Source organism: Taudactylus pleione, unplaced genomic scaffold, assembly GCF_031769625.1.
Source record: "Taudactylus pleione unplaced genomic scaffold, aTauple2 ptg000860l, whole genome shotgun sequence".
Taxonomy (NCBI): Eukaryota; Metazoa; Chordata; class Amphibia; order Anura; family Myobatrachidae; genus Taudactylus; species Taudactylus pleione.
Window position 1 is genome coordinate 810,792 of NW_028285262.1, and position 21,683 is coordinate 832,474.

The following is a 21,683-nucleotide window of genomic DNA, read 5'->3' on the forward strand; positions in this document are numbered from 1 at the left end:
CACTAGATGTAGGAGAGCACTGGTGATGCTGCAGTGATGATACACAGTAATTATACAGTATAATCACCAGCAGTAGATGTAGGAGAGCACTGGTGAGGCTGCAGTGATGATACACAGTAATTATACAGTATAACTCACCAGCACTAGGTGTAGGAGAGCACTGGTGAGGCTGCAGTGATGATACACAGTAATTATACAGTATAACTCTCCAGCTCTAGGTGTAGGAGAGCACTGGTGATGCTGCAGTGATGATACACAGTAATTATACAGTATAATCACCAGCACTAGATGTAGGAGAGCACTGGTGAAGCTGCAGTGATGATACACAATAATTATACAGTATAACTCACCAGCACTACATGTAGGAGAGCACTGGTGAGGCTGCAGCGAGGATACACAATAATTATACAGTATAACTCACCAGCACTAGGTGTAGGAGAGCACTGGTGAGGCTGCAGCGAGGATACACAGTAATTATACAGTATAATCACCAGCACTAGATGTAGGAGAGCACTGGTGAAGCTGCAGTGATGATACACAGTAATTATACAGTATAACTCACCAGCACTAGATGTAGGAGAGCAGTGGTGAGGCTGCAGTGATGATACACAGTAATTATACAGTATAATCACCAGCACTAGATGTAGGAGAGCGCTGGTGAGGCTGCAGTGATGATACACAGTAATTATACAGTATAACTCACCAGCACTAGATGTAGGAGAGCAGTGGTGAGGCTGCAGTGATGATACACAGTAATTATACAGTATAATCACCAGCACTAGATGTAGGAGAGCACTGGTGAGGCTGCAGTGATGATACACAGTAATTATACAGTATAACGCACCAGCACTAGATGTAGGAGAGCACTGGTGATGCTGCAGTGATGACACACAGTAATTATACAGTATAATCACCAGCACTAGGTGTAGGAGAGCACTGGTGAGGCTGCAGTGATGATACACAGTAATTATACAGTATAATCACCAGCACTAGGTGTAGGAGAGCACTGGTGAGGCTGCAGTGATGATACACAGTAATTATACAGTATAATCACCAGCTCTAGATGTAGGAGAGCGCTGGTGAGGCTGCAGTGATGACACACTGTAATTATACAGTATAATCACCAGCACTAGATGTAGGAGAGCGCTGGTGAGGCTGCAGTGATGACACACTGTAATTATACAGTATAATCACCAGCACTAGATGTAGGAGAGCACTGGTGATGCTACAGTGATGATACACAGTAATTATACAGTATAATCACCAGCACTAGATGTAGGAGAGCACTGGTGACGCTGCAGTGATGATACACAGTAATTATACAGTATAACTCACCAGCACTAGGTGTAGGAGAGCACTGGTGACGCTGCAGTGATGATACACAGTAATTATACAGTATAATCACCAGCTAAAGATGTAGGAGAGCACTGGTGATGCTGCAGTGATGATACACAGTAATTATACAGTATAATCACCAGCACTAGATGTAGGAGAGCACTGGTGATGCTGCAGTGATGATACACAGTAATTATACAGTATAATCACCAGCAGTAGATGTAGGAGAGCACTGGTGAGGCTGCAGTGATGATACACAGTAATTATACAGTATAACTCACCAGCACTAGGTGTAGGAGAGCACTGGTGAGGCTGCAGTGATGATACACAGTAATTATACAGTATAACTCTCCAGCTCTAGGTGTAGGAGAGCACTGGTGATGCTGCAGTGATGATACACAGTAATTATACAGTATAATCACCAGCACTAGATGTAGGAGAGCACTGGTGAAGCTGCAGTGATGATACACAATAATTATACAGTATAACTCACCAGCACTACATGTAGGAGAGCACTGGTGAGGCTGCAGCGAGGATACACAATAATTATACAGTATAACTCACCAGCACTAGGTGTAGGAGAGCACTGGTGAGGCTGCAGCGAGGATACACAGTAATTATACAGTATAATCACCAGCACTAGATGTAGGAGAGCACTGGTGAAGCTGCAGTGATGATACACAGTAACTATACAGTATAACTCTCCAGCACTAGATGTAGGAGAGCACTGGTGAGGCTGCAGTGATGATACACAGTAATTATACAGTATAATCACCAGCACTAGGTGTAGGAGAGCACTGGTGATGCTGCAGTGATGATACACAGTAATTATACAGTATAATCACCAGCACTAGGTGTAGGAGAGCACTGGTGATGCTGCAGTGATGATACACAGTAATTATACAGTATAATCACCAGCACTAGGTGTAGGAGAGCACTGGTGAGGCTGCAGTGATGATACACAGTAATTATACAGTATAATCACCAGCACTAGGTGTAGGAGAGCACTGGTGAGGCTGCAGTGATGATACACAGTAATTATACAGTATAATCACCAGCTCTAGGTGTAGGAGAGCACTGGTGATGCTGCAGTGATGATACACAGTAATTATACAGTATAATCACCAGCTCTAGGTGTAGGAGAGCACTGGTGAGGCTGCAGTGAGGACACACAGTAATTATACAGTATAATCACCAGCTCTAGGTGTAGGAGAGCACTGGTGAGGCTGCAGTGATGATACACAGTAATTATACAGTATAATCACCAGCACTAGGTTTAGGAGAGCACTGGTGAGGCTGCAGTGATGACACACAGTAATTATACAGTATAATAACCAGCACTAGGTGTAGGAGAGCACTGGTGAGGCTGCAGTGATGATACACAGTAATTATACAGTATAATCACCAGTTATAGATGTAGGAGAGCACTGGTGAGGCTGCAGTGATGATACACAGTAATTATACAGTATAATCACCAGCACTAGGTGTAGGAGAGCACTGGTGAGGCTGCAGTGATGATACACAGTAATTATACAGTATAATCACCAGCACTAGGTGTAGGAGAGCACTGGTGAGGCTGCACCTGCAGCAGGATTGTCCATCAGAACAGCCTGGGCCCAGCAGTGCAGGTCACCGACTGACGGTATAAAAAGAGCGAGACTTGCAGTGTATATGTAGCACATATCGCCGACAGGGAGATCCATGTATGTACCCTGCACCAGCAGCTGTGCTCACTGGCAAAGGTACTAGAGGTGTGCTGGTAATACCTGGATCTGGAGTCAGTGGCTGTGTTCATGGCTGCCATAAGACATTGTGGGGCAGATAACTCCATGTGTAAGGTGTCTGACTGCCATGTGAGAGGTAATAGGTTTGAGTCCCGGGTATGACAGGATTTTAAGATGTGAGTGTTAAACAAAAGAGGATGTGACCGAAGGTGCTTGAGGAGGTGGCCAGATGGAGGGGAAATGGGCCAGGTAGGACATAGGGGTCGGCCAGGAGATGCCGGGGATAAAAGAAATTGAAGCTACAAGTGAGAATATTTATAAACAGAAAACTGACAGGCCCAAGCAGCGCCCCCTGCCCTGCGGTGCTCTATACCATGGCACATGTCGCACCCCCCTAATTACGGCCCTGGTAATAACTATACACTGTGTCCAGTCACTGCATGGCAACACCACAAGGACGAGGCGTCTCTCAGATGTGTCCGGTGACAGGTTGTGATCTGCTAAATTTCACATGATTCTACAATTTGGACCTTGTTTTTCGGATTTAAGCCCCAACAATGAGATTCTTGGTGCATGTTTTGGTACATTGTCCTGGTATGTTCTCACAGACTGCAGGAGGTGTTCCCCCAAGATTTGGCAGTACCTTGGTCCAACAAATCTCCGCACAGCGTTAACCTCCGGCCACCAAGCTTCAGCAGTCAGTGACAAAGCGCGGTGCTAGGCTCGTACCAACCACTGAAGGAGGCCAAAACGTCTTATCCTGTCTCATCAGGCCACGGACAGGCCACGGACAGGCCACGGACACTGCCTGCTCTGTGTCTCCCTCAATCTCTCTAGGAAACTGCACGGCACTGTGATAGGTATCAGTACATATTAGAATGGGCACTGTTATAGGTATCAGTACATATTAGAATGGGCGCTGTGATAGGTATCAGTACATATTAGAATGGGCGCTGTGATAGGTATCAGTACATATTAGAATGGGCGCTGTGATAGGTATCAGTACATATTACAATGGGCGCTGTTATAGGTATCAGTACATATTACAATGGGCGCTGTGATAGGTATCAGTACATATTACAATGGGCGCTGTGATAGGTATCAGTACATATTACAATGGGCACTGTGATAGGTATCAGTACATATTACAATGGGCACTGTGATAGGTATCAGTACATATTACAATGGGCACTGTGATAGGTATCAGTACATATTACAATGGGCACTGTGATAGGTATCAGTACATATTACAATGGGCACTGTGATAGGTATCAGTACATATTACAATGGGCACTGTGATAGGTATCAGTACATATTACAATGGGCACTGTGATAGGTATCAGTACATATTACAATGGGCACTGTGATAGGTATCAGTACATATTACAATGGGCACTGTGATAGGTATCAGTACATATTACAATGGGCACTGTGATAGGTATCAGTACATATTACAATGGGCACTGTGATAGGTATCAGTACATATTACAATGGGCACTGTGATAGGTATCAGTACATATTACAATGGGCACTGTGATAGGTATCAGTACATATTACAATGGGCACTGTGATAGGTATCAGTACATATTACAATGGGCACTGTGATAGGTATCAGTACATATTACAATGGGCACTGTGATAGGTATCAGTACATATTACAATGGGCACTGTGATAGGTATCAGTACATATTACAATGGGCACTGTGATAGGTATCAGTACATATTACAATGGGCACTGTGATAGGTATCAGTACATATTACAATGGGCACTGTGATAGGTATCAGTACCTATTAGAATGGGCACTGTTATAGGTATCAGTACATATTACAATGGGCACTGTTATAGGTATCAGTACATATTACAATGGGCACTGTTATAGGTATCAGTACATATTACAATGGGCACTGTTATAGGTATCAGTACATATTAGAATGGGCAATGTTATAGGTATCAGTACATATTAGAATGGGCAATGTTATAGGTATCAGTACATATTAGAATGGGCACTGTTATAGGTATCAGTACATATTACAATGGGCACTGTTATAGGTATCAGTACATATTAGAATGGGCACTGTTATAGGTATCAGTACATATTACAATGGGCACTGTTATAGGTATTAGTACATATTAGAATGGGCACTGTTATAGGTATCAGTACATATTACAATGGGCACTGTTATAGGTATTCGTACATGTTAGAATGGGCACTGTTATAGGTATTAGTACATATTGGACAGTAATCCTGCGCGTTTTGCACAGCTTATCGCAACGTCAAAAAAAGACAGTGACAGCTAGAGTGTAACATGCTGTGACATGAGAGTGCTCCACCTGGCTTACAGAGCGTAATAGAGAGACACCTCTGTACAGACCTTATGAGGTGACCAGTGGGGGAAAGTCTATTTCCCAGTCTCACGTTACAGCATTCATCTATGGGGGGCAGAAATATTCCAGCTATAACAAGTTACGGCAGAGAGACACTCACCAAACAGTTTGGCTTTTGCGAACGGTGGAAAGAGATCGGTTTGCCGAAAGAGATTCTTATGTATCTGCCAAAGATCTCGGTGCAATTTCTTGAAGTCACTGTATCTTTTCCAAGTGACTATCTGAGGGGACAAGAGGAGACAAGTGTTATATCTGCACTAAGGTATCAGTGGACGGCTTTATCTACAATGATCTCAGAGATTATTTACTGGTGCGGGAGGCAGCCCCCCACCCCCTCTTACCTACAAACTTTCAATCCATTGGTTACTTGCTACAATGTAACACAGAGAAGGTTACATTACAGAAGACATACATAACACAGGGCCTAATACAGAGATGTGCAGACCAGCTCCAATGCATTCCCATTGGATCAGAGAAGCTGACAGTGGGCGTCTTATTACTGAAGATGCCACCTGCGGCTTTTGAACATTTTACCCCAGCTGCTGCCTAGAAATACGCCGTGTCTGTGCTATAGCGTCCATCTCTGAACCAGGTGTAACTCTCAATACTACATGACACTACGCTGCCGAATTGGTAAATACTGCAAACAAGTGTAACCCACCTTCCGGTGATTTTACTAAACACCTTTCTGCGTCTTTTTCTTTTCCTTCTATGCTTTTCAGCCATGTATTTATATCATCAAGAAGGGTTGTTTCTCTTTCTTGGCTCCTTCCCCATTGTATACGATTACAGTACAGTGACCGGCTTTGTGAGGTTACTCAGGGGCAAGATTATAACGGATCTAACTGATGATACAATGCATGGTTTATGAACACAAACTAGGAAGGTACAGAAGTGCACTTAATTAAAACTGCAGGACGGCACATGCATAATAAAAAAACCTGGGGGGTGGGAACACTTAGGGGATGAGGCAGAATGGAACATGCGCCTGTTTGCGCAGCGTATGCATTTTGCACATATCAAATCTAATGAGTGAAGAAGCAGAACGGGGGAAGGGAAGTGGCGATTGCATATAGGACATATCCACACAAATGCACCCGCTGCAGATCAGCATATAGGTATACATAAGCTTATTAGGTGGCGTATCTTATGCACCTACTACAGGGCAGAGAGCTTGAGTGTAAACAATGTCATTGACAGATATATTGTGTCGGTCATGCTGTACAGCAGATGCGATATATAGTGCAGATATATCGTGTGCATCTGGCGACAGAAACCGCCAACTGTGATATCACAACTAGGCGGGCACATGCCCACCCAGTTGTGATGTCTAGCCAGACATATCACCAAAACAGTCGTGAGGTAAGCTGGCCACAGGGTCACTTAAGTGTGTACCCTACATTACAGTATAAAGGGGATCTTCCTCATGAATTAACCAGCTTAGCAGAACAACACCACTATAACTGTGAGAGCATTCTGCCTGAGAAGGCTGCTGTCACGCTCCCAGAGACAGGCAGGCAGGTATAATATAGAGACCAGCTATAACTGTCACAGCATTCTGCCTGAGAAGGCTGCAGTCACATGTAAAGAGACAGACAGGTAAAATACAGGAAGCTGCTATAACTGTGAGAGCATTCTGCCTGAGAAAGCTGCCGTCACATGTAAAAAGACAGACAGGCAGGTAACATACAGGAAGCTGCTATAACTGTGAGAGAATTCTGCCTGAGAAGGCTGCCGTCACCCTCCCAAAGACAGACAGGCAGGTAAAATACAGAAAGCTGCCATAACTGTCACAGCATTCTGCCTGAGAAGGCTGCCGTCACATGTAAAGAGACAGACAGGCAGGTAAAATACAGGAAGCTGCTATAACTGAGAGAATTCTGCCTGAGAAGGCTGCCGTCACACTCCCAGAGACAGACAGGCAGGCAGGTATAATACAGAGAGCTGCTATAACTGTCACAGCATTCTGCCTGAGAAGGCTGCCGTCACACTCCCAGAGACAGACAGGCAGGCAGGTATAATACAGAGAGCAGCTATAACTGTCACAGCATTCTGCCTGAGAAGGCTGCCGTCACACTCCCAGAGACAGGCAGGCAGGTAACATACAGGAAGCTGCTATAACTGTGAGAGCATTCTGCCTGAGAAGGCTGCCGTCACACTCCCAGAGACAGGCAGGTAAAATACAGGAAGCTGCTATAACTGTGAGAGCATTCTGCCTAAGAAGGCTGCCGTCACCCTCCCAGAGACAGGCAGGCAGGTAACATACAGGAAGCTGCTATAACTGTGAGAGCATTCTGCCTGAGAAGGCTGCCGTCACACTCCCAGAGACAGGCAGGTAAAATACAGGAAGCTGCTATAACTGTGAGAGCATTCTGCCTAAGAAGGCTGCCGTCACACTCCCAGAGACAGACAGGCAGGTAACATACAGGAAGCTGCTATAACTGTGAGAGAATTCTGCCTGAGAAGGCTGCCGTCACACTCCCAGAGACAGACAGGCAGGCAGGTATAATACAGAGAGCTGCTATAACTGTCACAGCATTCTGCCTGAGAAGGCTGCCGTCACACTCCCAGAGACAGACAGGCAGGCAGGTATAATACAGAGAGCAGCTATAACTGTCACAGCATTCTGCCTGAGAAGGCTGCCGTCACCCTCCCAGAGACAGACAGGCAGGTAAAATACAGGAAGCTGCTATAACTGAGAGAATTCTGCCTGAGAAGGCTGCCGTCACACGTCCAGAGACAGACAGGCAGGTAAAATACAGGAAGCTGCTATAACTGTCACAGCATTCTGCCTGAGAAGGCTGCCGTCACACTCCCAGAGACAGACAGGCAGGCAGGTATAATACAGAGAGCTGCTATAACTGTCACAGCATTCTGCCTGAGAAGGCTGCCGTCACACTCCCAGAGACAGGCAGGCAGGTAACATACAGGAAGCTGCTATAACTGTGAGAGCATTCTGCCTGAGAAGGCTGCCGTCACACTCCCAGAGACAGGCAGGTAAAATACAGGAAGCTGCTATAACTGTGAGAGCATTCTGCCTAAGAAGGCTGCCGTCACCCTCCCAGAGACAGGCAGGCAGGTAACATACAGGAAGCTGCTATAACTGTGAGAGCATTCTGCCTGAGAAGGCTGCCGTCACACTCCCAGAGACAGGCAGGTAAAATACAGGAAGCTGCTATAACTGTGAGAGCATTCTGCCTAAGAAGGCTGCCGTCACACTCCCAGAGACAGACAGGCAGGTAACATACAGGAAGCTGCTATAACTGTGAGAGAATTCTGCCTGAGAAGGCTGCCGTCACACTCCCAGAGACAGACAGGCAGGCAGGTATAATACAGAGAGCTGCTATAACTGTCACAGCATTCTGCCTGAGAAGGCTGCCGTCACACTCCCAGAGACAGACAGGCAGGCAGGTATAATACAGAGAGCAGCTATAACTGTCACAGCATTCTGCCTGAGAAGGCTGCCGTCACACTCCCAGAGACAGGCAGGCAGGTAACATACAGGAAGCTGCTATAACTGTGAGAGCATTCTGCCTGAGAAGGCTGCCGTCACCCTCTCAGAGACAGGCAGGCAGGTATAATATAGAGATCTGCTATAACTGTCATAGCATTCTGCCTGAAAAGGCTGCCGTCACATGTAAAGAGACAGACAGGTAAAATACAGGAAGCTGCTATAACTGTGAGAGCATTCTGCCTGAGAAGGCTGCCGTCACCCTCCCAGAGACAGGCAGGCAGGCATAATATAGAGATCTGCTATAACTGTCACAGCATTCTGCCTGAGAAGGCTGCCGTCACACTCCCAGAGACAGACAGGCAGGTAAAATACAGAGAGCTGCTATAACTGTCACAGCATTCTGCCTGAGAAGGCTGCCGTCACACTCCCAGAGACAGGCAGGCAGGTATAATATAGAGAGGTGCTGTAACGGTCACAGCATTCTGCCTGAGAAGGCTGCCGTCACACTCCCAGAGACAGGCAGGCAAAATACAGAGAGCTGCTATAACTGTCACAGCATTCTGCCGTCACACTCCCAGAGACAGACAGGCAGGTAAAATACAGAGAGCTGCTATAACTGTCACAGCATTCTGCCTGAGAAGGCTGCCGTCACACTCCCAGAGACAGGCAGGCAGGTATAATATAGAGAGGTGCTGTAACGGTCACAGCATTCTGCCTGAGAAGGCTGCCGTCACACTCCCAGAGACAGGCAGGCAAAATACAGAGAGCTGCTATAACTGTCACAGCATTCTGCCGTCACACTCCCAGAGACAGACAGGCAGGTAACATACAGGAAGCTGCTATAACTGTCACAGCATTCTGCCTGAGAAAGCTGCCGTCATACTCTCAGAGACAGGCAGGCAGGTAAAATACAGAAAGCTGAGGTTTTGTTGGCAGCTTCAGCACATCGCAGACAAAACGGTTCTCGATGTGAAGCGATTTTCAAACCCCTAAATCGCATGCAGTTCACAGAAAATCACCAAACCCCACTCCTGCTGGGGTGGGGTCCCATTGTAGTACTCCTGGCCTGTGGCTACCTAGGAAAGATAGTAAAAATGTGCCCCAGTAGATGATATAGACAAAAAGAATGCTGGTTGTCCCTTTATTGGATAATTGTGCCGTCTTCATGATGTTAAAAATTAACCATGATTCCTTATGGATTCTGGTAATTACCTGTGCCCCCATAATCATTTTTTCACCTATGGCCTCCTAAACTTTTCCATAGTTTAATGGTATCAGTAAGTACTTACCTACACTCTTCTTTTCTTCATACACAGTAATGCATTGGTTAAAAAGAATAAAGTAAATAATCCCACTGAAGCGAGAGAGACTCGGAGACCCCAACACAAAATGAGTTACTGACTAGGTGTCCCTCTATTTAACAGAAGACTAGCCAATCAGGAGCGGCCACTCATCTATGACGGATAAGAGAACTTCCAATACCTACCTGGGTCACTAATGTCCTACACTGTGTCCTTCCTACTCTCAGGTCACATCACCGGTCTCTGCTGCCACAACAGCCCCAATCTCCACTCTGAGTCACACTCTGTCCTCGTCTCAGGAGTGTCCTGTCCAATTACAATTCCAACTAGCTCTCTTGTGAGCAGGGCCCTCCCTGTCCTTCCACTTACTTTCATGTCTGCGCTTATTTTGGGGTCATTCCACTCTTGAAGATTGTCCCCATCTGACCATCTCCAATTTTGATAAAACGTTACATGAAGGTAGGCAATTATGTCAGAATAACATTCATTTATTGGACAATATGCAATAGTGGCAAACCTATGGCCCTCAAAAGTAGGGATGGGTGCAACTATCAAAAGTGGAAATAGTCGGATGGGAACCCCTGGTACACTCCACATGGAACAACCCTTTGTCTGCTCAGCATGTCCCAGTCATGAATGGAAAACTTTCCAATTCATTTATTGTACCTGAACCGGCTGTGGATCATTAGGTCTACAATAAAAAGGTAGACAATGGAAGTCAGACAGGCAATAGGTCAACAGGGTCTGAAGGTCGACACACTGAAGGTCGGCTGGTAAGAAGATCGAGACACAAATTGTCGCCACATACATGGTCGACATGCTTTTTTTTTTTCTAGCCCTAATCTTCACCCTAACCCTCCCCTTGGTGCCTAAACCTAACCGTCGGGGTAAGTACCTAACCCTAACAACCACAAAAACAACATGTGTCGACCATGTCTGTGTCGACCATTTGTGTGTTGACCTAATGACCCTATTGTCCTTCTGTCCCTGTCGACCTCTTACTAGTCGACCTTTAGTGTGTCGAACTTCAGACCCTGTCGACCTATTGCCTGTCTAACTTCCATTGTCTACCTTTTTACTGTAGACCTAATGACCGGATACCACCAGAACCTCCTGTCATCTTAACACTAATGACAGAAAAGTAATTAAGGCCGAGGCATTTCTATCTTGTGGAACACAACATATACAAGGCTCATAATATACTAGGATCGTTAGCACCAACATTCATACTGTAGGTGCCAATTCAATTCAGTGTGCTGCTAGGGCGCCTAAAAGATTTATTTTCGCAGCCTCCTGAGGGTGCAAAGTGAAATCCGACTAAAGTGCTGATTGCAAGGCTGTTTTCTGGCTAAGCGCGGCGCTAACAGCTGGCACTTTAGTCAGAGAAAGCCGCTTCTCGTGACTAAACACCCACGTTAAGTAATGAGAGCCGCCATTCTCTGACTTCACTTGTAACAGTCGGACTAAACAGTGCACTGAATTTAATAGCTCTGAGACCAACTTCCCAGCGATATTCAACTCCCGCTGAAATGAATCGCCCCCATAGAGTGCATCAAAGCCTCCTGCAGGTAATGTGCGCTTACATGGTCTACTATTGGGGTGCAGATACAGTGTGTACTAAAATTATATATATTACCAGCGGAACAGATATTTATTTACCTCCTGAACATCTTCTGGGTTCTTCCTGGACACAATCTGCAAGAGAAATATCAGTTAGAATGAGCTGGACACCTGCAAAATACAATTCATCTGTAACCAGATCACCCATTTTTATTACCAGGAATGGCGGAATAGGTGAGGTAATATCCGAAGCCATCAGCATAAACATTACATTAATGAGCCGCTGGAGAGAGTCAAACAAGGGTGAATAAGCATCTATTACATCATCTGACAATAGGAGGACAGTAGGACATGTAGATAGCAGAGAAAGTGATATTTTGACATAAAGCAGAGGCCCCATCGAGGATTGAGCGAGATACGCTGAGCGCAATTTACCAACATTGCTCCAAGATATCCACTAAAACGCTGCAGTCAGGCACTAGCTGTAATTGGCTAGCTTACACTAGACTGATAACAGCTAATTGCTGATTGGTTGGAAGGGGCTATCGCACCTTTGAGCGGTGTTAGTAAATATTGACATGAAACAGAGTGCAGAAAACGTCAATTGGGGTGTAATCTGCAAGACAAATGCACATAGAGAACAGCTGGACAACACTAGGGGCCAAGATCTCTAATAATGCACTAATCATAAACACCGCACTTTCCAGAGGAGAATTTCCATAGCTCAGAACCACAGTAACAATAGGAGATTGGCTCTTGGGTGTCACTAGCAGAACTATGAGGCAGGAGAGCAGATGGGAGATGTACAAACTGCAGACAACACCTAAAACGCACTTATTCCCCACTGAATATTCTCCAGGTCCCTGGAGCCAAGTACCATGGCAGCAGGAGGACTTGTTACTAGTCTATCCGCTAGGACGTCGCCAGGCTAATAAGGACTTAATCAAAATGCTATTTCATATTTTGCAGTGCTTCTAGTACCTCTCCATGGGCGGAGGGTGGACAGTTGTGGCATCAGTATTATAGAGAAGATGATAAAGGTCCTAGATGCCAAGTGAGGATGCCAGTTTGCATGGCATCGATCTCTATGTGTATGCTCATAAAAATGGCACCATGCAGACTGGCAGGATATTGCCAGATGCTTGCTTGCATCGGAGTAGGCAGGATGGGCATAAATACGTTTAGCATTTCCAGGTTATCGGGGCAGGTGCACTTATTGAGTGATGATGGCAAATACGGCTAATGTGGCGGACAGGTACGCATCTCAAGATGGCTGCCGCTCCGCATGTGGACACAAACCTTTTTAATGAACACAAATTGTGATTGCAGTTTATTGCTCAGTTGTGGCAAATTCTGCATTCATCATAAAATGTCTCATTATAGTGATTCAGAAACAAAATAGGGCGACTTGTCCAGTGTAGCCAGGAGCAGACACGGAGATCTGAGGCAGGATCCCCAGCATGAATATCACTTCTAGGCAGAGAAATTACAGCTACACATAAGTCCAATGTGACAGCTGACCAATCCACGCTCCTAGTGACAGCTGACCAATCCACGCTCCTGTCACAGCTGACCAATCCACGCTCCTAGTGACAGCTGACCAATCCACGCTCCTAGTGACAGCTGACCAATCCACGCTCCTGTCACAGCTGACCAATCCACGCTCCTAGTGACAGCTGACCAATCCACGCTCCTAGTGACAGCTGACCAATCCACGCTCCTAGTGACAGCTGACCAATCCACGCTCCTAGTGACAGCTGACCAATCCACGCTCCTAGTGACAGCTGACCAATCCACGCTCCTAGTGACAGCTGACCAATCCACGCTCCTAGTGACAGCTGACCAATCCACGCTCCTAGTGACAGCTGACCAATCCACGCTCCTAGTGACAGCTGACCAATCCACGCTCCTAGTGACAGCTGACCAATCCACGCTCCTAGTGACAGCTGACCAATCCACGCTCCTAGTGACAGCTGACCAATCCATGCTCCTAGTGACAGCTGACCAATCCAGGCTCCTAGTGACAGCTGACCAAATCCAGGCTCCTAGTGACAGCTGGCCAAATCCAGGCTACTAGTGACAGCTGGCCAAATCCACGCTCCATGTCACAGCTGGCCAATCCACGCTCCATGTCACAGCTGGCCAATCCACGCTCCATGTCACAGCTGGCCAATCCACGCTCCATGTCACAGCTGGCCAATCCACGCTCCATGTCACAGCTGGCCAATCCACGCTCCCTGTGACAGCTGACCATTCCACGCTCCCTGTGACAGCTGACCATTCCACGCTCCCTGTGACAGCTGACCATTCCACGCTCCCTGTGACAGCTGACCATTCCACGCTCCCTGTGACAGCTGACCATTCCACGCTCCATGTGACAGCTGACCATTCCACGCTCCATGTGACAGCTGACCATTCCACGCTCCATGTGACAGCTGACCAGTCCACGCTCCATGTGACAGCTGACCAGTCCACGCTCCATGTGACAGCTGACCAGTCCACGCTCCATGTGACAGCTGACCAGTCCACGCTCCATGTGACAGCTGACCAGTCCACGCTCCATGTGACAGCTGACCAGTCCACGCTCCATGTGACAGCTGACCGGTCCACGCTCCATGTGACAGCTGACCAGTCCACGCTCCATGTGACAGCTGACCAAGCTCATGCAGATATCTTACTTGCAGGAATTGGGACCCAAGACATGGGTTATACAGAACTACTGTAGTAAGGAAATAGGGATATGGTCAACATCCCGACCAGTGTGATTCCGGCGGTCAGAATGCTGGCGCTGAAATCCAGACACATATCCGTAGAATTGCCACAATGTAGGGAGCACAGAGTTATCGAGAACGGGATACCGGCGCTTAGAATATCGGCGCCGGCATCCCAAAGGTAAGTAGTGGAGTTAGGGGGTTAGGCACTAGGGTTAGGTTTAGGGTGCGGGGAGGGGGAGGATAGGTTTAGGCACTAGGGTGGAGGTTAGGTTCAAGCACCAGGGAGGGTTAGGATACCTACCGTCAGGTGTCGGTATTGTAACCCAGTCAGAATGCCGGCATCTGGATTCTGACCACCGGCATTCCGTACCCATCCCAGGAAATCACAGACAACAATTGTGGTTCTGTTTTGTGTCTATATATAGTGTTTATTGCCATGCAGCTGGTACAGTGTATAATATGGGATCTCTAGCACGTGTATGGGGTGGTGGTTGGTAAGTACGGCCCATTGTTTGGGCAGCACAGTGTTACAATGTGCTGTGCTGTGAGGCCTCGTGTTTGATTTCCACCAAGGACCTATCTGTGTGGAGCTTGTGTGTTCTCCCTGTTGAGGTTTGGATAGAAACCGGAAATGGATCATTTTGGCGAGTGCACCCATCTTCTGTTCTACCAGGCAGTGACGAGGAGCAGCACGAGACAATTGACGACATTATAGGCGGCTTCTAATTGGCGCAACAAGCTAGGGATGACCCTGTTTGGATCTTGACACCTTAAATACTGGGGTAACCGGTGCTTTTATTCACTGCTGGTCCTGATAGAGAAATGTTGACAAATCATAGAACGGTGATTAAAGGCTCAACCTGCCCATGTCCCTTCTCTTTATTGCTAATTATACCCAGACAAATATAAAACTACTTATAGAGCGGAGTGGAAATAACAGATCCAAACAAATGCATGAATAGTAACAATGTAACGTTCCGCCAGCTGCACATAGAATAGTGATTTTATCACAAGCAACTTATCGCAAATAAGACTCATAGCACCTGGCGCTTGCAGTAAGACCGAGAACACTGAACTAAATCTGCGTTACAGACGGAACATTAGCGCTATCATTGCTAAAGGTTACTGCCGCCTAAGGACTGACAGCATTGATCCGTCCCGTCATTCATGTGCATGCGGAGTCTTATTCAGAGATGTACGCGATTGTCACCGCAGCAGTGATCCCGTACACCGCTACTGTGCAAAAATCTGCAAATGTCGCAACCGTCGGGATATGTAATGAGACGTCCATCTGGGCCGCAGAACATTCCATGTTAGCAGTCCTGAGCAACTCTATAGTCGCGCAGAATGGCCACGAGAAAGGAGAAGCCACGTTTACCACTTACAGGATCGCAGGCGCAGGATGTTACACGCCCCCGGAAACAGTCATGACACGTCTGCGTTTTTAGCCAACACTCCCTGGGGCAGATGTATGAAGCTCTGGGAAGTGGAGAGTGATAAACCAGCAGCCACTCAGCTCCCAACTGTCATTTTTCAAACACAGCCTGTAACATGACAGTTAGGAGCTGATTGGCTGGTGGTTTAATCACTCTCCACTTTATCACTTTCCAAAGCTTCATACATCTGCCCCCGTTACCTCCCCCAAACGCTCCCCGACTGTCAGTCACAATGCAAATAAATACTTGCTGCGAGCAACTACAGTAATGTACATTGACACGTGCGCACACAGCAGATAATCGCTCAAGTGCGAAAACATTGGCAACACTGACAAAAGGCGCACAGGTCATCAAACTGCATCATTTGGTACATAGGGCCATCAGGGGGTCCTGCTGCGACGTGACACAGACTGTCACTATTACAGAACGATTTCTGGGTGTTGAATCTGTAATCTCTTCTCTATCGGCTCATGTAACGTTAGATCTACACAAATATTCAGATTTCCAGAGAAAATCATTAAACAGAAGACTGAACATTTCTCCTTAATATTTGTGGAGAAAGCTTGCAGAAAATGCCTCTTGCCCTTTCATGGCATGTAAGGGGTCACTAGTGTTCCCGGTAGCTTGCTTTAGCGGGGCTCCGTGCCCTGGCCAATTTTAACAGGGCAAAATGCGCCCTTCACTTTTAGTGGCACCCCATTAAGACATCATGCACTCAGCCTTCCCCACCGGCGGGCCGCAGTGTCCCGCGGGTGGGGAAAGTTGCGGGGAATGAACACCGGCGAGGAGGGGAGACCTTGGGGGAAGTCCAGCACCTCTAAGTGCTGGGCATGCCCCCAAGCGTGAAAATTGGAAATGTGTCCCAATGACACGCCCCCTCCCCACCCGGCCACGCCCCCTTTCCAGAGAGACTTGCGGACGCTCCCCAGCGCCCTGCCGTTCCCGCAGGCTACTGGGAACACTAGTCAATGTCATAGTGTAATTTAAAGTCCATCGGGAGATATCGAGCTCTCATTAGGGGATCGCCATTCTGGGCAAGGCTGGCGCCTAAAGACAGCGACCATTCCATGGGGTAAATTCAATTAGATGCAAATGTGCGAAATTGAACTCACGTCATACAACTTGCATACATGTCTTTTTTGGCCAAACTATGCTATTTACACCCCTCCACGTGCATGATTATTCATTGATAGGGGTGTACCAGTATTTCTGCACTGTGTGCCCGATTTATTTGGGAATAGCGTAGAGTAAATAACTGTGCACCTGGACAAACCATGTTGCAATGCAAGGGGGGCAAATACATACATTTTTATTTGGCATGCAGGGTAAATACTGGCTGCTTCTGCATGTAGCCCACAAATGCTGGACAGCTTTATTTTTATACTGCAATTTAGAGGTCAGTGTGGACACACCCCTCCCAAATCTAAACCTCTCTGCACAGGTCACATCGCGCCCCCCCCCCCCCCCCCCTCCCTGCAGTGCAGCATGGTTTTACCAAGATGATCAGTTACTTGCCGTTTCTTAATCTGTTCTCAACTGTGAATCAAGCCCTGTGTTCTAACAATTTTACATAAAAATAAAGAATTTCCCTACCTTTTCACCTGCTCAGTGGGGCGTGCACAAAAAGTGCGATTATATTGAGAAAATGCAATGAGTTTGGAATTGAATTGCCAATGCAATATGTAGTGCGAATTTGCTTTGAGTGCGGCTCGCAGGTGATCCAACTCACTTCTAACTGACTTGGCCCCCATGATTTGCTCGTTGAGGCCCTACATTCGTTGCCTGTATTTGATCAAATCCAATCTAAAATATTTCTAGCACACAAAGCCATCAACAAGACATATATATGTCTCTTTATTATCTCAAAATATCTCCCAACCCCTCTGTTCTGCGCGAAATCTGCACCTCTCATCCACACTCATTACCTACTCCCAGTCATGGTTACAGGACTCTGTGGAATGCCTTCCCTTGCACAAGAGGATTTTCCTGTAGCCTCCAAACCTTCCAGCGTTCCTTGAAATCTCACCTTTTTCAGACAAGCTTAGCAAATTTCTGAATCACCCACGTAACCTCAATAAGTTATTCTGCCTAATTACCTCCCACTCTGCACAGTTCACACAAAACTTACATGTGTTCTCTTTCTACACTCAACAACCCTCTGACCACAGGCAAACATTGCTGGGTGACTGGAACATATAGCCCACCAAACACTAATTACCCTATGCAACATAACATCTATTGATTGTAAGCCTGCCAGCAGAGCCCTCTGCCCTTCCTGCCTGTCATTACCCAGCTTCATTTTATTTTTACGGTTATGTTCCCAATTGTAAAGTGTAATGGAAAATGCTGGCCAGAGATAAATAAATGTCAATTGTAAGAGCAAATAAAAGCCATATGTCTAACTGTAATGGTGTCCAAAGAGGAATCTAGAGGTCCACGTTAGGAAAGCCCCACTTCACAGGCATTTAGATGGAAAACAACCAACTAGGGACAAGGAGACAAAACATGTACAACGTCTTTAAAGAGTTATGGGCAACCCTGTCTTATGTATCAGTTGACCCCCCCCTTTATGTAGCAAATGGGTCATCCCCACTCCCAGTGTCGTAACTACCGCCCCTGCAGACCCCGCTGTGGCTTGGGAGCGCGGAGGCTTTTGGGGCGTGGTGGCTGCAGATTCCATGCGGACTAGCCGTCCACATGAAATCTGCTGAAGACGGCCTTCCAAAAATGACCGCCACCTAGGAGGAGACAAATACTAGAGGTCCTATTGGACCTCTAGTATCTGTTAGTCATCCAGGGGTCACTGTTCCGAGGAGACGGAGGAATACAGCCGCTTCCTGCTGTCTGACAGGGACTCATACTGGCTCGCTCTCTCTCCTCTTCCTCGGGGCTGTCAGACACCACAACCTAACGTCCCCCCACACCCAAATCCCGCACCCAGGCCAATCAGAATGCTGGATGTGTACCAGACAGTGGCGTATCTATAACGGGTGCAGAGTGTGCGGGGCACACGGGCCCCCAGGTCCAGGGGGGCCCCGCACTGCACCCATATTTTTTTTAAACTTAGCTGTCCGAGGTCCCGCACCAGGTGTCACTGCTGCCCAGAACACCGGAAAAATGGCCGCCGCTGCCGTTTTCCGGTGTTCTGCGCATGCGCAGTAGACTGTGGGCGCTAGAGTGTGCCGGGAGCCCACTGCGCATGCACAGAACGCCGGAAAATGGCCGCCGCAGCCATTTTTCCGGCGTTCTGCGCATGCGCAGTAAACTCTGGATACACTGTAGTGCCCGGAGTCTACTAGTGCTCTGGTGGCTGGCCAGTCGCGTCAGTCGGCTGCCAGCCACCAGGGAGAGAGGAGGGGGCCTCGCACAAGGAGTGCACACGGGCCCCCTCCTCTCTTATAACACCCCTGGTACCAGATGCTGCTGTGTGCAGGCTGCAATACTCTGTCTCTGTGTAATGGAGCAATGCTCTGCTTTTGTGCTCTGTGTACGGGAAGGATGATCTGTGCAGGATGCTCGTTGTGGTGATGATGATTGGTGCGCTGTGATACATGGCGTACTGTACATATAAATGCAGTGTGAGGGATGCTGGTGGTATAGGATGCTTTATACGACTGGGAGAGATGCCCTGTGACTTAGAAGGGATGCCCTGTGACTTAGAAGGGATGCCCTGTGACTTAGAAGGGATGCCCTGTGACTTAGAAGGGATGCCCTGTGACTTAGAAGGGATGCCCTGTGACTTAGAAGGGATGCCCTGTGACTTAGTAGGGATGCCCTGTGACTTAGTAGGGATGCCCTGTGACTTAGTAGGGATGCCCTGTGACTTAGAAGGGATGTCCTGTGACTTAGAAGGGATGCCCTGTGAATTAGAAGGGATGCCCTGTGACTTAGAAGGGATGCCCTGTGAATTAGAAGGGATGCCCTGTGAATTTAAAGTAGCACCGGTGGCCCCATTTACATACACTCCCAAATATATGTACATTATACTCCTGGTAACGAGCGCAAACCCCTGGCAACGAGCATGGAGCCCCTCGCAACGGGTATGGAACACCTGACAACAAGCATGAAACCCAGAGACCCCGTGCAACTAGCATGAAACCCCTAGTAATGAGCATAAAACCCCTGACAACAAGCATGAGACCCCTGAAAACGAGCAGGTAATTTAAAAGTAACTATAAGCCTTACTGTGGGGCATAAAATGGTGTGAGGGGGCAAATATGTAAGTGGCACTTTGGTAATAGGCATTACAGTATGTGGCATAATGTGTAATGGGCATTATGGTGTGTGGAATAATGTGTAATGGGCATTATGGTGTGTGGAATAATGTGTAATGGGCATTATGGTGTGTGGAATAATGTGTAATGGGCATTATGGTGTGTGGAATAATGTGTAATGGGCATTATGGTGTGTGGAATAATGAGGAAAAATTTAAAATACTGTAAACTGTCCAGGGGGAGGCGGGACACATTTTTAACTTTTGCACTGGGAGCCACACCGCATACAAATGGCCCTGTAATTATTTTACCAAAATGCCGTGGGGGGAGGGGGTGTCAGAAACTATTTTGGCGGGGGGGGGGGGGATGCAAAACATATAGTTACGCCACTGCCCAATCCCTATGATTTAGCGCTATTGGTGAGCATTGGATGGACAGTGTTCTCCTGTGACCGGAGTGATACAGCTCCTGGCATCAGGTAGCGGGAATGTGAGTATAGAAGAGACTCCCTCACCCCTATTTACATAACTAGTTACAGATGTACATAGTCATAGAACATACAAGGTTACATGGGTACAAGGTGAACAGTGTACACAGAGACGAACAGGTTCACAAACAAATACATAATTTTAATCCGTAAAGTAAATAATTACAGAAAGAAAACAAAAGGGGAGAGGGGCCGTTCCACTGAGAGCTTACCCTCCCGCTCACACCCATCTCAGGGGTCATATCAGAGGGCCAACCATCACTACCGCAGATAGCCAGCAATGTGCCTTTACAAATCTAATAAAATAAGAGTTTTCGCTCTATTCCTCTTGCAGCAGTCACAGAATAAGGACGTTTTCTCTATCAGAGTCTGCCGGGAGAATTTCATGGGGTAAATCTGGCTCCTCCCTCTCTCATTCGCATGTAATAACGCCGGCATTGCAACACAATAGGCCCCCATTTCATGAGAATGCCCACCCATGTTGCTGCACTTCACAGGGTCCCTGTCCTGTAACCCACAGAGAGTTAGACAACTACGCCTGCAGCCTGAATAGCCTCCATAGCGGGATGGACTACTAAGCAGAGTGGCAGCCCCCAACCGGACAAGTATCCCGGCCAACCTGTGGCTCTCCAGCTGTTGTAAAACTACATATCCCAGCATGCCCTGCCACAGTTTTTGCATTCTCTAATAACAAAACTGTGGCAGGGCATGCTGGGACTTATAGTTTCACAACAGCTGGAAAGCCACAGGTTGGCCAGGCCTGCTGTATACGGACGCTGTAACCTAAGATGTCAGTTTGGTATTTTGTTTCCTCGGAAACCGTTTGTGTGCAGAGTAAATTTATAGAGGTGTCTAGAAGTTATTATGTTATTCTCATACTAAGATGTGCCCTGCCGCTTCCCTCGCTGCCCCCTGCTCTGCACCAGCTGGGGTATTCAACAGGCGACTGCTGTGGAACTATACATCCCAGCATACCCTGCCACAGTTTTAGCATGCCCTTGCAACAAAACTGTGGCAGGGCATGCTGGTATGTGTAGTCCCAAAACAGCAGGAGGGCCGTAAGTTAAATACC

General features: G+C 47.2%; 1 protein-coding gene across 2 annotated transcripts in view; it reads right to left on the reverse strand.

Annotated features, from left to right (window-relative positions):
* The window catches only part of RPS6KC1 (ribosomal protein S6 kinase C1), a 194,056-nt gene that overhangs the window by 169,651 nt on the left and 2,722 nt on the right, over window positions 1-21,683 (reverse strand). For both annotated transcript variants that reach the window (XM_088458853.1, XM_088458852.1), the window contains exons 2-3: window positions 11,860-11,895; window positions 5,546-5,666 (exon numbers count right to left, since the gene is read on the reverse strand). In XM_088458853.1, coding sequence (XP_088314979.1) covers window positions 5,546-5,666; window positions 11,860-11,895 — 157 coding nt within the window. The remainder of the gene's footprint in view (window positions 1-5,545; window positions 5,667-11,859; window positions 11,896-21,683) is intronic.